The following is a 15,516-nucleotide window of genomic DNA, read 5'->3' on the forward strand; positions in this document are numbered from 1 at the left end:
ACAAAAAAGCTGTTCTGGATGAAGATCCATGGATAAAGTATATCTGAGGAAAAGTGTCAACGCGTTTCCACCGTTCGCGTGCTCTTCCATGAACGCGAAGCAAGAAAAATTCAATATTGTCCCATATATCTACTGCGAGCGATCCCAGATTTCATTCCGCGATGTCCGGAAACAGAAGTGACAGACATTTTAGCGGCACTCATGTAGTTATTACTGAACATTGCTTCCCTTACGTGCCGTGCGACGCTTGAAACGAGCTATCAGCAGCGTTTCTGGAACAGACGACGTCCGCCGATGAATCGCCGTCGCACTTTCTCGCTACCGATAGGCCTAGACGTCACGAGCCTCTGCGGAGAGCGCGTTTTGCTGTCGAGCCGACTTGCAGAACAGAAGCTGCGTCGGCACGTGCATGGCATCGTGGCTTACTCGGAACGCACGCGCGAGCGCTATTTATTCAGCGGAATAATTCTTGGTCCATGATTGCAACTTTATTGGCAGCCCCAAGATCGAGCTGCACATGTTCTGACGCGCCGGCGGTGCGATTGCCGGTGATAGACGCCTTCAAACCCGAGACTTTGGCGCAGTTTGGCGCAAATTTCGTCGATGTTATCAGGGTGGCGCAGTAAGTACAATTTGGCGCACTTTGGCGCAGTTGGCGCAGGAGTGGAATCACTGAACAAGCAGTAGTGAATATGGAGGCAGTATGTTTGTCCGGACATAACGAATCATCAAACATAATAAGGTAAACATAACATTTGGGTCATTGCATGCCAAACGTCCCAGCCATTTTGGCGACCATCTCAAATGTGATCGAAAAAAATCGTGCTGATTTCTTCCGTAGAAAACAGTAACTTGCTAGAATATTTCGGAGAGAAAAAATTTAGTGGTCAGGTGTGGAGCCTTCCGAATTTCGCAGAATGTTGTCTCAGTGACATTTTTTAAAAAATTATTTATGAGAGCACCATTTCTTGTTTCAATTCCAAAATTGGTGCACATATTAAGCAAAAGGATTTGAGTAAGGTGTTCGAATCTCAGTAATATTAGTGCAATTTTTCTACCATAAACGCCTCCACAATATCGGCCAAAATGTTCTATGTTTGCATTTTTTCCTTCTACTGCTTATATGTACACTTTCTACTGCTTATATGTACTTCAGAGCCAAAATACAGTGAAATGTTTACTCTGAAAACAAAAAAACAAACAAAGCAGGAACACTAAAGTCTGGGTGGGGTTTTATGTGCAAAACTGCTATCTGATCATAAGGCACACTGTCGTGGCGGTACATGGCAACTTCTGCAATCATCCCCACTGCAATGTGGCTGCTGCAGCCAGAACTTAATCCCACAATCTTGTGCGATTAGCATTGCAATGCCACAGCTGCAAAGCCACCATGGTGGGTTAAAAATAAATGTGAACGAAGCAACCACCGCTACTCCTACTCTTTGTGCTTTGCCTAATGAGTGCCAACGCAATCTCACGATAATCCAGCATGCACTACGGCAGCGCACAGAGAGCTCGTGTTTGGAAAGTGGACCACTAAAATGTATTGATGTAAAATGTGTTGTTCGCTAAGAAATGATGATAGTACATATATGACCACCATTTATCTCAAAGACTGCTCTGATACAGTAGAATTTATAGCGCAGCTGAAAGTTTAATACAAAGCGGTGCACCATGTGCAAAGATATAAGGTGTGACATGTGCCAAAGTGCTTACTCACCTATTTTCTTTCGTGACCTTAATATGGCTGCCACCTTTCTTGAGCTCATGACTAAGTGTGTGGCCATAGTGCTCTACCGATACCTACAGAAAAAAAAACAATAGTAAGAACTGTGACATCAAGAAAAAAATCTGTCGACCAAGAACAAAAAAATACAAGATAAGCAGATAGCAAATCAAGCTCATAAGACGCTAAAGAGGAAAAGAACTGAACCTAAAAACAGTATGTGCGTTACATAATTATGAACTGCATTATATACATTTAATATAAGAGTTTGCCTGTAAAGCAAATAGACAAAAAGTGTTATGCACAAAATTGCAAGCTTACAATAACACAACAGTATACCTTATCAGATATAAAGCCAAGCTGAAAATATAGCTTCAACTACAACTGATGATGCAGGAACAGTAATGTTAATCTGGTGCCATGTTCTCGTAACAATCCATTTACCATACTTTCCAGTTTATAACACATGCCTTTCTTCCTAAATTTTTGCTGGAGCATCTTATACAACGGTGAACTTTATATATGTAAAAAGGTCATGTGCACTTGCATGACCAACGAATGCACATTTTATTTTTGGGCACAATAAACTGTGTGTGACAGCATTCATAAAAAGAAATTTAATTTTCTTATAACAATGGAGCGATCATGGATTCAGGTGTCAGTTACTTGTCTGGTGATGGAAGCAACATTTTGTTTTTTGAAGCAGATTCTGGAGCAGAAAAAATGGTGCTTTGGAGCAGCCTTAAGTGTCTTTGGAGCAGAGAAAATGCTAGTTTGGAGCCGCTATTGGTGTTTTTGGAGCAGATGACAAAATATTCCTAAAGGCTTCTGGAGTCTAAATCATCATTTAAGCATCTCATAAATATTAATATTTGCTATTAAACATGTTGCACATACAATAATCACTGCAAATCGCTGCCAACACATATTTAAGCAGATGTATGGTGATTGAACACTAAGTAAGATGAGCTAAATATATTTAAAATACCAGCACTTGTGGCAGAAATTAAATAAAGGCAATAAAGCTAAGCATCAAATTATAAAATTAGCCACAATCCCATGTAACTATTGCCAAAGCAGCAGTTTATAATCCGTACGAGATCAAAGAAATATGTTATTTTCATATTTCACCAAAATAGCCAGCATTGGAAATTAAAAAGGAAACAGCTAAATGAGCTATACACCTGATGTGCCAGTTATTGTGGCATAATTGAGGTCTAAGCTGATAAAATGGTAAATGTAATCAGTCACACATCAAAGTCGTCACAGCAGAATTTAGTAATCAGTAGGTTATCGAACTAATCTCACACACATTTCACCAAAATAGTCTGCTTGTCAGGTACAAATATAGAGCAGACATGTACAGCGAAACCTCGATGATACGATCACAGCTCATACGAATTTTGGGGTGATACGAATTTTTCGTTGGTCCCGGCCAAGGCCCATTGGCCTGCAGCGTAATGGAGTACGGTTGTTGCGAACCGATTTTCACCCAGCGACGTTTGATACGAACGTACGCTACCGCCCAGGTACGAAGAGGTGCTGTCCGCGCTGTCGCGGAAGATGCGCCAAGCACGTGCGAGCGCGAGAACGCAAGCGTGGGCATACGCTCCGCACCGTCAAATCGTCAGAATCACGTAGTAAGAAAAACACTTTTCTAGAGGTGGACAAGGACCAAAAGAAGGCGAGGACGGTCTTGGCGAAGGAGTCAGGCCTCACAACGTCAACATAAGCGACCGTTGAGGTCACACTTGTGCGGGCACGGTCGTAAATCTCCCAAAAAACATCCCCAACACCTACGCGATAACAAAACCAGAACACAGGACCATGGTTCTGCAGTTTTGTGGCTTTGATCCATCGCGTCAAAACGTTTTTTTTTTTGTTATTTTTGCTGCAGTACTCTGGTGTCATGCAGAAAAGCATACTAAAATTTGGAAGAGGCTACTGCTGTCGCGGGTCACAACGCACCTGGTTCATTAATTAAATACGCACGTACGGGCCGTATATTTATGAGTGCTGGTATGATTGCAGACATCTAAAGCTTAACTGACAATCATTCAGGGTTCTTCCTGACGTTGCTGCGGCCCTGAAAAACAATAAATGAAAATGTACTGCAGCTTTCTTTTGTAGCATGCTAATTTGCCATGCTTTCTGGTGATACGAATTTCGGATGATACGAATATTTTTGGTGGTTCCGTGAGATTCGTATCACCGAGGTTTCGCTGTATAGTGCCAGTACTTTTGGCACTGTCAATATGCTAGTATGCAGCTAGTAAGCAAGCTGCATACTAGCATACTAGGATGATAGTATATACTGCTCGTTTTTGGTTTTGTTTAGGCTCGCTAGATGGTCACATGGTTTAAGTTCATTGTTTTTAGTTTCCCAACGCCCTTTCGGAGCAGGTTCGGAGCAGTTACAAACAAATATTACACTTTGGAGCAGCATGGTGCTGCAGTTTTCTTTTGGAGCAGTTTCGAGCAATTGGAGCAGCACTTCCATCACTGCTTGCTGTAGTACAGCAGCTGTGAAAGTCAATGCCACAATAAAAGACGCCATCATCATCACATACTATTTTGCTGCTCTAATTGTTTGTTCTTAAAAAGAAAGCCTTAAACCCACAGAACTGGTGCAATAAATGAGAAAGGGGCACCACAATGTTTCATTGTAATGTTCCAGCGCCCATGATCTACCAGTTACAAAAACAAATGCACCACTTCACCATCATCAACAACACCAACTACTGTTTGAGAAGTCGCAGCTACCGGCTTCCAGTCTCCATCTATCTCTCATGTCGTGTGATGATGATGATGAACAAAATTTAATTCACGAGAAGGTCCTCCCTCCCACTTGCAGGCGAGGAGGAGGGGGACTTTTTTCCTGCAAAGGTCGTAAAAAGTAGGGGCCACGTCTTATACACTGGAAAATACAGAATCACGTTATTATTACTCTTTATTGCCAATGCGGTAAGTGACCCATCCCAGGATGGAACAACTGGAACAGCTTTTTGAAGGAATGTGAAGAGCAGAGAAATCTTCGTTTGAAGCAGAATATGGTGAGATCGAAGCATGTTAAAGGAGGGGATGAAGGAGGATATTTTAAGTACTGCAAGTTTCACTTTAGCAAGGCATATCTAGAGTTGAAAATTTCAAGTTTCAAGCAGCCAAACAAAGTAAGTTATTGCAATTTTTAATATAGTTTTTCTTTTTTAAGTTAACTTTTGCAGTCACAGTCCCAAGTTCAGGGTGTGCAAGACTTTTGAGTGTTTGCCTGGCACAGTGAAGTCATTATAATTCTAGCTCCTACAGTTCAAACTAATCGAAAACATTGTATACCATCATGGCACCGGACATCTAATTTGAGAAGAATTCTCTGAATTTAGTACACGGTAAAGGCATGAGACAGTAATTTCCTGTTTCCTATTTACTGCTTGTCATGTAAATATGATGTTAGACCATCAACTGAAATTCTGGTCAAATGCTATGGCATTTTCGCCCAGATCCGACAAATGCTTCAGAAATTCCTGTGTACTTTGTATTGGCAGTACCTAGAGAACAATGGTACATGACAGTACACCTATAGCTATGTTTGAACTTCGATTTATGGTAGCTTTGAATAAAGTCTGGTGAATATGGCTCCCATGATGGAGCTGAATCATTCAAAGACTCTTTTACATTTCTCCGGTAGGTGTCCTGACCACGTATCACCCCGTATCATCCTGATCAGACACATGTCTGCCATGCTCTTGACTTCATGTTTGTTTTGCATACTTTAGGCATTCTTATGATAATTTGAGCCATGATTTTCAAAAAATGTCATGAAAACCAATATGCATGACCATGAGTAATTGTTTTGTGAATATATAAGCGTGCTGCTCCCCTTTGGATGCAGCTGACATTACGTACTTTGGGATTCACATTATGAGTAAGAGCACTTGGTAGTGTACTGACCATTATTGATTTTGTTGACACATGTATTACAACTACACTACACTGACCTTCGCAGTGGATTATAAACCCAGTCAGACTTCCAAGGCATATTCTTTCACATGTTATCAGTCTTTATCGACAGAAACATTCAAAGCACTTCGCTCCTTTCTGTTGATGTTTCCACATTAAACATCTAATTGCTAAGGGTTAATGACATAGACATCACTGCCACCATATGTGACCAAAAAAGCTCCTGCAAGGCTTCTACTATTCTGTACAGGTAACCTTGCCTATAACAAACCTCCATACAACGAATTCCTCAATATTACGAAGTTTTTATATTCCCCGCTGTTACTCCACAGAAGCACATGTGTTTGCGACCTCTATGTAACAAAGCGGCAGTGGGAGACACCCTTGATATAACCAATTTTCGCCAGTGACAACCTAGGGATTTTGCCCCAAATTCTGTCATTTTGGCACGAGCAGGAGCCGCATGCATCGTCTGTGGTTGCCCCGCCGACAACGGAGCTAGAGGCGGTGGCGTCGCATAGCACGCTCGAAGCCCCGGCAACTGCGAGGCGAGAGTGAGCGCTCGTTTGAGCGTGCGGGTGTGCGCGAGGCGGGCAGGTAGGCCTGCGGCCCTTGAGCTGGTGTTCTTGTCACTGCAGGCATGCCCTTCCCCCCCTGCCTTCAAACTTCACCACGCTAACCGCGACGGCTTTCTTCAAAAATAAATATGTATTGGCTTTTGCATTGGCCGCGCCACTTTTAGATTGTTGCAATAGTATCTGAACTGCACTTCGTTAACGTGACACCAGGTGACAAAAAAAAAAAATCCTTGCTTCGTGTCATTCCGCTTCGAGTTCGCGCCGCATATGGAGTTAGCTCTTCATTTTTGACACCGTGTGCGTTGCTTCAATGCGCATGCATAGAGCAGCCCCTGACGACGTGCAGCTTTGCGATTTTTTTTTCTTAATGCGGATAGCTGTGTCGTCACTACCTAGGAGATGTCAGATTAGGCACTGGTGGAACCTGTCCGCGGCCATAGTGACAATGACGGTTCTTCGGAGCTCGACTCGTCACGCGCTTTGCCGTCTTGTGCCACGCCGCAAGTTCGCGTGACCGTGACCTCTGCGAATAGCTCCGGCAACATGAGACTGTGGCCTCCACAAATAGCTCCAGCAACGCGAGACCGTGGCCTCCGCGAATAGCTCCTGCAATGTGATGGCCTGTTGCCGTAGCCAATCTCGAAGCCACAGCTAGACGATAACGGAGCAGCGCTCTATTGATGTCCTACGAACGTTCAGTATATTGCCATCCCTGACAAAGCAATAGAGAAAAATGACGCAGTTTTTTGCCACTAAATAAATGCTTTGAGTGAGCTCTGCTTTCAGTTCCCCTTTGTTTAATTTGTGCGCTTCTTTTCTGAATTTTCATGCTGAAACTGCATATAACGAAAATTTCTAATTCAATGAAGTTTTTGCAAACATAACCGGATGCAGAATGGGCACTTGCTCAGGACTGCTCCAACATTCGAGACTTAAGCTTGAAAAATTCAGAAAGGCTTGATATGGGCGTGATATGGGCACGCTCAAACGAGCGCTCACTCTCGCCTCGCAGTTGCCGGGGCTTCGAGCGTGCTATGCGACGCCACCGCCTCGAGCGCATGCACAGAGCAGCCCCTGACGATGTGCAGCGTTGCGATTTTTTTTTCTTAATGCGGATAGCTGTGTCGTCACTACCTAGGAGATGTCAGATTAGGCACTGGTGGAACCTGTCCGCGGCCACCCATATCACCTGGAGAAATAAAGAAGATGATGTTCAGGCATCGGATGCATCGTTTCTCTCTGTTCTAAATACAACATATTGGCGACGAGATTTCAACCCATGCAAGAGCAAGAGTCCTGGTGATTTCTGCTGCATCACCACAATGAGCATTCCGGGATTGCAACCGCCACCGCCTTTCCTGCCTTCGCCTGGTCATCCGGCTGTACCATGGGACCAGTGGAAGCAGGCCTTTCAGACGTACATGGTGGCTTCTGGAGCTTCAGAGCTTCCAGCCGAACGCCGAAAAGCTATCCTGCTCACATGTCTTGGTATGGAGGGGCAGCGGATCTTCTCTACACTGAAGCCAGCGGACTTGCAGTCTGGCTCTGCTCCCGCTACTAGTCCTTCGGGCACAGGTGACGCCGGGTCGACGAATGACGCATATGACTCTGCAGTCGCCCTGCTTTCGGACCATTTCAAGCGTTCAGTCAACGTCATCGTGGCTCGACAACGGTTCAGTCGCCGTGCTCAGCATGAAGGTGAGACAGCGGAAGAATACGTCACTGCTTTACAAATCCTCATTGCCGACTGTAATTTTGGAAGCCTCGCTGATGAGATGCTACGTGATCAGCTTGTCTCGAAAACGACGAATAATCATTTACGTGAGCGGTTACTTTTTGAGGGCTCCTCACTGACGCTCTCACGAGCTATAACAATTGCTAATCAGTACGAAGAAGCTGTGAGTCATGCTAAGGAATTTTGTGACGATGCTTCAGTTCGTCACGTTAAAACAGCGCAAAGCTCTTCTCGGTCTTCTGAACAACCAAAGGAACGCAAAACTTGTAATAAGTGCAAAGCCAAATCATCTGAGCATCCCGTACAAGGTACCACGAACCTTCGAGCTTGCTATCGTTGTGGAGCGACTGATCATCTTGCAAACAGTCCTGCATGTAAGGCCCGCAAGCGCAGATGTCGTCGCTGTGAGAGGATTGGCCACTTAGATTTTATGTGTAGGTCGTCTGGATATTCAGCTAAAGTTCAACAAGTTCATGACGACGACGACGCTAGCTCCCAGAGTAGCGGAAAAACAGTTTGTGTTGTCAATGGACGCAAGCATGGCATTTACGCATCCGTCGCTGTGGAAGGTCGCCCTATCTCGTTTCTAGTTGATACGGGATCTTCTGTCACTATTCTGGCTGAAGAACTCTATCATCAGTTTTTTGCAAGCACTTACCCTTTGAAACCTACCTCAGTGCAGCTTTTCGACTACTCCAAGTCAAAGATAAGAGTTCGAGGATGCTTTGTCGCTTCAGCTGCGTTCCAAGACAGAACTGCTTGCATTCTTCTGTATGTTGTATCTGAAGGCACCACTGTACTGGGCTTAGACGCCATTGCGGCACTACAGATGAATATTGAAGGTAAATCGCTTCAGTGTCTTGCATTGGCCTCCAGCACCCCTACTTTGCCAGCTGAGCTACATTCAGAGTACGAACACCTCTTTGACAGACAGCTCGGACTTGCCAAAGGATTCAAACACAAGGTTAAGGTTCATGATTCCGTTCCACCCGTTGCCAGCAAGCTACGACGGCTGCCGTTTACCCTTCGTGAACAAGTGTCGGCTGAACTGCAGAAACTTGAAGCCCAAGACATAATTGAGCGCGTTGACGCCTCCCAGTGGGTCTCTCCTATAGTGGTTGTTCGCAAGAAGGATGGTTCTATATGAATGTGTGTTGATCTGCGAGAGCCCAATAAAGCTATAATTGGTGATAGCTTTCCACTACCACAGACTGACGAGCTGCTGCACAGCTTAGCTGGCGCCAAGCGATTCTCGAAGCTGGACTTGGCGTCTGCCTACCATCAACTAGAGCTCGATCCTGAGAGTCGTGATCTGACTACCTTCATCACGCACGACGGGCTTTTTCGCTTTAAGAGAGTATGTTTCGGCTTGGCTTCAGCCCCGTCAGCATTTCAAAAGATGATGCATCTCATATTGAAAGGGTGCAAAGGTGTACTTTTCTACATCGACGACATTATCGTATATGGTCGTTCTCGAGAAGATCATCTTTCAAATCTCCGCATCGTTTTGCAACGACTTTCTAAAGCGGGCCTGAAACTCAACCAGAAGTGCGTTTTCGACGTCACGGAACTAACGTTTCTGGGACACGTTGTGAACGGCAAAGGACTCTTTTTCACTAGCGTCATCTATCCAAGCGATGAAAGAAGCTCCGGCGCCTTCAAACATCAGTGAACTTCGTTCCCTGCTTGGTCTGGCGGGATTTTACTCCAAGTTCGTTCCCCATTTTTCGGATGTTGTGGAACCTTTACGGGCATTGCTTCGAGGCAACGAGCCATTTGCTTGGACGTCAGCTGCCGAAGAGAGTTTCGTCCGTTTGAAATCACTGCTGACAACTTGCAAGGTTCTACATTTCTTTGACCCGAACCTACCCGTCATCGTCACGACCGATGCCTCCGGGTATGGACTGGGCGCTGTGCTGCAACAAGATAACAAGGGGATTCTACAGACGGTTGCCTTTGCCTCCCGTACCTTGAGCCCACAAGAAAGGAAATACTCTGCAGGCGAACGTGAAGCCTTAGCATGTGTTTGGGCCTGTGAACATTGGCACGTGTACCTTTGGGGTCGCCCCTTTGTCTTGCGAACCGACCACAGTGCTCTTGTCGCCTTGCTGTCAACCAAAGGTGTTGGACATCGGCCGTTGCGAATTTCACGTTGGTCAGCGCGACTTCTTTGTTACAACTACACCGTAGAGTACCGCAAGGGAAGCGATAATGTGATGGCTGATGCGCTCTCTCGACTGCCTTTGCAAGGAGAAACTGATCAGGTTGCCGAAGATGAGTTTGTTTGCCTTCTTTCTCCGATGCTAACCATTGCAGAATTACAAGCAGAGAGTGCATCTGACAGTACAATCGCAAAAGTCATGGACTTCGTTTTGTCATCCTGGCCTGATAAAGTATCTCTGGAAGCGGAGCTAATGCCATATTTTCATGTACGTGCAGAACTATCCATTGTACACGACTTGCTTTACCGTGGTGACAGGATCGTAATTCCAAGTGCCCTTAGTCGTCGTTTGATGGAAGTCGCACACGAATCACATCCGGGGATCAGTCGTACGAAAAGCCGTTTGCGAGAGTTGTACTGGTGGCCTCGAATGGATAACCATGTAGAACAACTGGTTAAAACATGTGTTGTTTGCCAGTCATGTGACAAATCAGCACGGCCAACCGCAGCACCTATGCAGCCAGTAGCTTTCCCTGACAATTCTTGGGAGAAGACTGCCATTGATATTATTGGCCCATTTGAGCAAGCTCCCATCAATTGCCGTTATGCAGTGACGCTTATTGATTATCGCAGCAAATGGCCAGAAGTTTATTTTGCAAGACAAGTTTCTACGGCAACGGTCAAGAACTTTCTGCTACAAGTGTTTTCTCGTGAAGGCTACCCGAGTGAAATGGTTTCCGACCACGGACCGCAGTTCAGCTCGGCTGAATTTGAAGAGTTCCTTCAGGAACGTGGCATACGCCATTGCTTTTCTTCAGTTTACCACCCGCAAGCAAACGGGCTTGTAGAAAGGTTTAACAGAGTCCTCAAATCTGTTGTCCAGATGGCAGTATACGAGCGGCGTGATATCCGTGTCGCCGTGACAGACTATTTGGGTGTCTACCGCTGCACACCTCATGCCACAACGGGAGTTGCACCCGCCGTTTTGCTGCACGGACGACTGCCACGAACACGCTTAAGCATTGTTGGATTACCGGATTCTTCATTTCACGAAAATCCAGCACAGGCGATGAAATGGCTGCGTCAGCGTGTCAGACAAAACCAAGCTTCTTCCAAACTTTACACAGACTGCCGTCGTGGAGCCCGGACAAGACATTTTGCCGTCGGCGACTACGTCCGCGTGAGAAAGTCGTCAGTTCACGGGAAAATATCTTCGCGCTTTTCGGAACCGAAGAAGATTATTGAGCAACGAGGGCCAGCTTCATTTCTTTTGGATGACGGGCGAGTGTGGAACGCCTCCAAATTTCAAGCGATACACCCAAAAGCTGCGGAGAAGTGCACAGGCAATCGACCTGGTATTCTAGAGTGGACTCTACCACTACCTGACGAGTCTCTTCAAGGTGGTGCATTTCCTGCGAGTGAACAACATGCTGACTGTCCATCTACGTCACGGCAAGAAATAGCAGCACAAGCCAGCAGTGAGTCAAGTACTCAGCCGTCTTCACTGCAGGACAAAATGACCAGCCAACCACCACGGAAGAGCGCACGAGTAAAAAAAACTCCCTTGAAGCTCAGGGACTATGCGTTACGCAAGCGATAGTTTTTTTTTTTTTTATCAACCGGGGAAATGTTATATATGAAAGAAGATGAGGATGGTCGCGTGGGGACATGAAATAAAGAAGACGTTCAGGCATCGGATGCATCGTTTCTCTCTGTTCTAAATACAACAATGGGCTTGTGATTTCATTCACAGTGTGGGCACTGCACATGACTCGTGTCTTCATCCAGGATGCGATTTTCACTACCACACACTGATACTATGATTTTCCCAGCAGTGCAACGGTTGATAATAGACCATCAATTCATCACAATGCATCTGTTATGTTTAATGCTAGCATGTGGCACATGGTGGAAAAACTCTTCATCCCTTGACAGCCTCCGCCATATGCTTGTGACATTGCACATACCTTGCCCCAAGTCAAAATGAAACCACTGCTCATCACTATTGAAGCAATAAAGGATGACCCCCACAAGGTTCTGAGGTACACAGAGAATGCACAGACAATAAAAATTAAACAATTGTCTGCCGCAATCGCTGCAGATGACATCGTGGGAAGTACCAACATAGTTTATGGATGGCAAACAAGAAGTTCTGAGGGAATTTTGTGTTTGTGCGGCATTCCTGCTTACACTGCACTGTAGCCAAAATGGCTACAGTGTAGTATAAGTAGTCCAAATTAGAGAACTTGGGTGCAGCTGGTGCAGTTGCATTGGCACAGCAACATGTATACAAGTAGAATTGTAGCAAAATGGCACAAATGGCACAGTAGGATCATCACTGCAATGCCTTAATCTAAGTACACAGGTGTATTTTTCATTTTGCCTCCAATGAAATGCTTCATTCCCGATGGAATTATTAACATCGTGACGTCAAGCTCAGTGTAACACCAGCCATTAAACTAGAGCAATAGGCAGCTGTTGACATTCCATTTAGAGAAGCAGAACTCAGAGAAAAACAGCATGGCTGAAATTTTCATGAAGAAACTCGAAAGTGGTCTGTCCCACAACTTATGTGTGCCCGAACATGAAGCCACATAAATCATACAGGCAGCATTTTGTTGTGTTTTCTGTACATCATATATTTGGTGAACTAGCAGAAGTATTTTCTAAAGTAGGCCAGTTAGCCTTCTATATCCCGTGCTTTTCTTCCAGTGCTGCGACAATACAAAAGCCATGAACATGGGCATGCAGGTCCAAATGGTGGTTCCTGTGTGCCCACTTAATGCTTGCTTAGTGTCCTTAATGAAACATAAAAAGCTCAGATATAGGTAAAACTGCCAATGCGAATTCTATCAAAGGCAACCTCAACTGCCATTAAAAGTTTACAACATGTGATAAAACATCAGACTACACCCTTGATGAACTTGAAATGGCTGCCTCTCTATACTGAATGTCAAATACATATTAATAAATCAAGACTCAAGATTCAGTGTAAATCTGTTGTGAGGCTTGTCATATTGATGCTGCTGTGAAAGGTAAGACAGTTAAAGATCAATATAATGAAAACCTGAATATGACTAAGTCTTAATTTAATATGACTTCATGTGCAGAGGTGGTCAAACGTTTGCAGGCCATGCTGCCATAGGATTACATGAGATAGCAGCCTGCAAACTTTTGACAACCCCTGTACATTGAACACCAAGTTGTTTTAACTTGAATATAATCATAAGCCTGTTTATCCATGATTTTCAGTGATGTCAAAAAGGAAGATTGAGGCAATAAACAAACTACTGCAGGTATCAGAGGTCAAACTGTTGAATTACATGTGGAGTTTGCAAATGCCCTTTTAAAATCATGCACCATGCAAGAGAGAGCAGCCGCAAAAGCAGAGGAGGGTCTTTTCAAGCAGCAGAAAAATTAACTGGCCTTGGCTTAAAGTTCTTCCACCTTGGCTTTTTGTGGGCGACCAGAACATGAAGGAACCGCCTCCACCAGATGTCACGTGGTCATGATGTAGACGAAGGCAGCAGTCGGTGCGTTCACTAAACTCTTTATTTGGGCGAACTTGTGCCCAGGAAACGAAAAGTCAAACTACAAGAAATATACACGCTGATAGCGGTGAACAGAGCATCAGCCGTCGATAATCTGATCTACGGTAAGGCGCATCGGCATTTATATGTGCGGCATAGAACATTTGAGCCTTATCACTGGTAGCCGCGCGAATTCCAAAATAAACTCAACTGTTCGCGTTTGCGCGCTTAGCCTACAGAAGATTCTAAAATTATCTCGAAGTTTCCTAGACATTCGAGCGCGGTTTACGCAAGCCAGTGGTTATACCTGAAACGGACCGGTTACATAAAAGTAGCAAAAGAAGCGTGCGTGGCAATATTGTGTTTTACACAGCATAGTTCCATATTACATGCATGCCTTACATCAGTGCCTGATTAGGGGTTATTGTTGCTGCTGCATGGCAAGAGATAAGCATAAGTAACTATAGATGCAATAGCATTACACACAACACCCTGTCATTTGTCGTGCTAGTAATACCGATTGCCAAGAAAAAGGCCATCGTTGATTGTATGCAGTGGTCATTAAGGGTAACTGACTAGATTCCAAGAGATGGCAAACACATGAGGGGGAGACAGAAAATTAGGTGGGTAGATAAGATTAGGAAGTCTGTAGGTAAAACGTGGCAGTAGAAAGCACCGAACCAGGTTGATTGGCGGAACATGGGAGAGGAATTTGCCCTGCAGTGGGCGTAGATGGGCTGCTGCTGCTGCTGCTGATGATGATGATGATTGTATGCCACTGTTTGGATCGACAAACCAGAGCTCATTCTCCCGCAAAGTTGGAGGAGCCATCATCAACTTACTTAAGAAAAGGTCAAATTTTAATGTGTAAAGCATGAGCAATTCGAACTACAAGCAGCTTTCATCATTCAAAAAAATGTTTTCAGAAACTGCACTGCTCCTGCAACAAGCTTTCGGATTTAGGTAGGTGCCTGATAGACTTTTCAGTCGCACTTATCTGCAGCACTTCTATCTATTCCATAAAATCATGCTGGTGTTCTAAGATTAAACTCGCAAGATTTATTTTGAACAAACACATAATGGTGACATATTATGGACACAATGCATGTGCTGGCATAAAACAATAAATATCACCACTGTGAAGAAAGTTGGTAGAATTTAGGTTAACGTGCTTCTATGCTGCTTTAAAAGTGAAGCTTTTTTTTTGTTTTTGCAGCATCTGACAGGTTTCAGCGCTGCACATTAACTAGACAGAAAGGAGAGCCGTGGTTCAGTTTTACATGAAGTGTACTTGAAGAAAGGCCGGCTATTTACAAAGTTTGCCCTATATGAATAGTCATCACAAACCTTATAAGACTCTGTGTGGATCACACAAGAGAAACATACACATTTTCTTATAGCTGGAGATTTTGAGACTTTAATGTAGCACTAAAACACTTACATATGTACTCCTATGACTTAACAAGCATAGGAGTAGCATTGCTTGTGCTCGCAGGAATATGCCAACGAATGCTGCTTACACTTCATTTCGATGAAAGTGATGTCTGTACTGTAATGCGAGTTCTGGTGTTATATCAGACGAGCTACCCTTAGACGCCAGTGTAGCCAGCGTGCCTGGTAAGCCCAGAATATGCACACAAGTACTCAAATTACATGACGACGTCAATTCCAATTGCAAGACTTGACTCAAAGCAGCTCCCCACCTCCAAAATTTTTCATTTATGCATGTGTATATATGTACGCACGCATACAAACACATGTATGAACATACATAAAGTATGGCTGAACCCCAGCCCCCCCCCCCCCCCTCCCAAAAACAATTTCTGGCT

General features: G+C 44.5%; 1 protein-coding gene across 4 annotated transcripts in view; it reads right to left on the reverse strand.

Moving 5' to 3' along the window:
* The window catches only part of LOC119402474 (probable E3 ubiquitin-protein ligase HERC4), a 203,116-nt gene that overhangs the window by 32,581 nt on the left and 155,019 nt on the right, over nt 1-15,516 (reverse strand). For all 4 annotated transcript variants that reach the window (XM_037669632.2, XM_037669639.2, XM_037669628.2 and 1 more), the window contains one exon: nt 1,721-1,803. In XM_037669632.2, coding sequence (XP_037525560.1) covers nt 1,721-1,803 — 83 coding nt within the window. The remainder of the gene's footprint in view (nt 1-1,720; nt 1,804-15,516) is intronic.

Source organism: Rhipicephalus sanguineus, chromosome 1 (genome assembly GCF_013339695.2).
Source record: "Rhipicephalus sanguineus isolate Rsan-2018 chromosome 1, BIME_Rsan_1.4, whole genome shotgun sequence".
Taxonomy (NCBI): domain Eukaryota; kingdom Metazoa; phylum Arthropoda; class Arachnida; order Ixodida; family Ixodidae; genus Rhipicephalus; species Rhipicephalus sanguineus.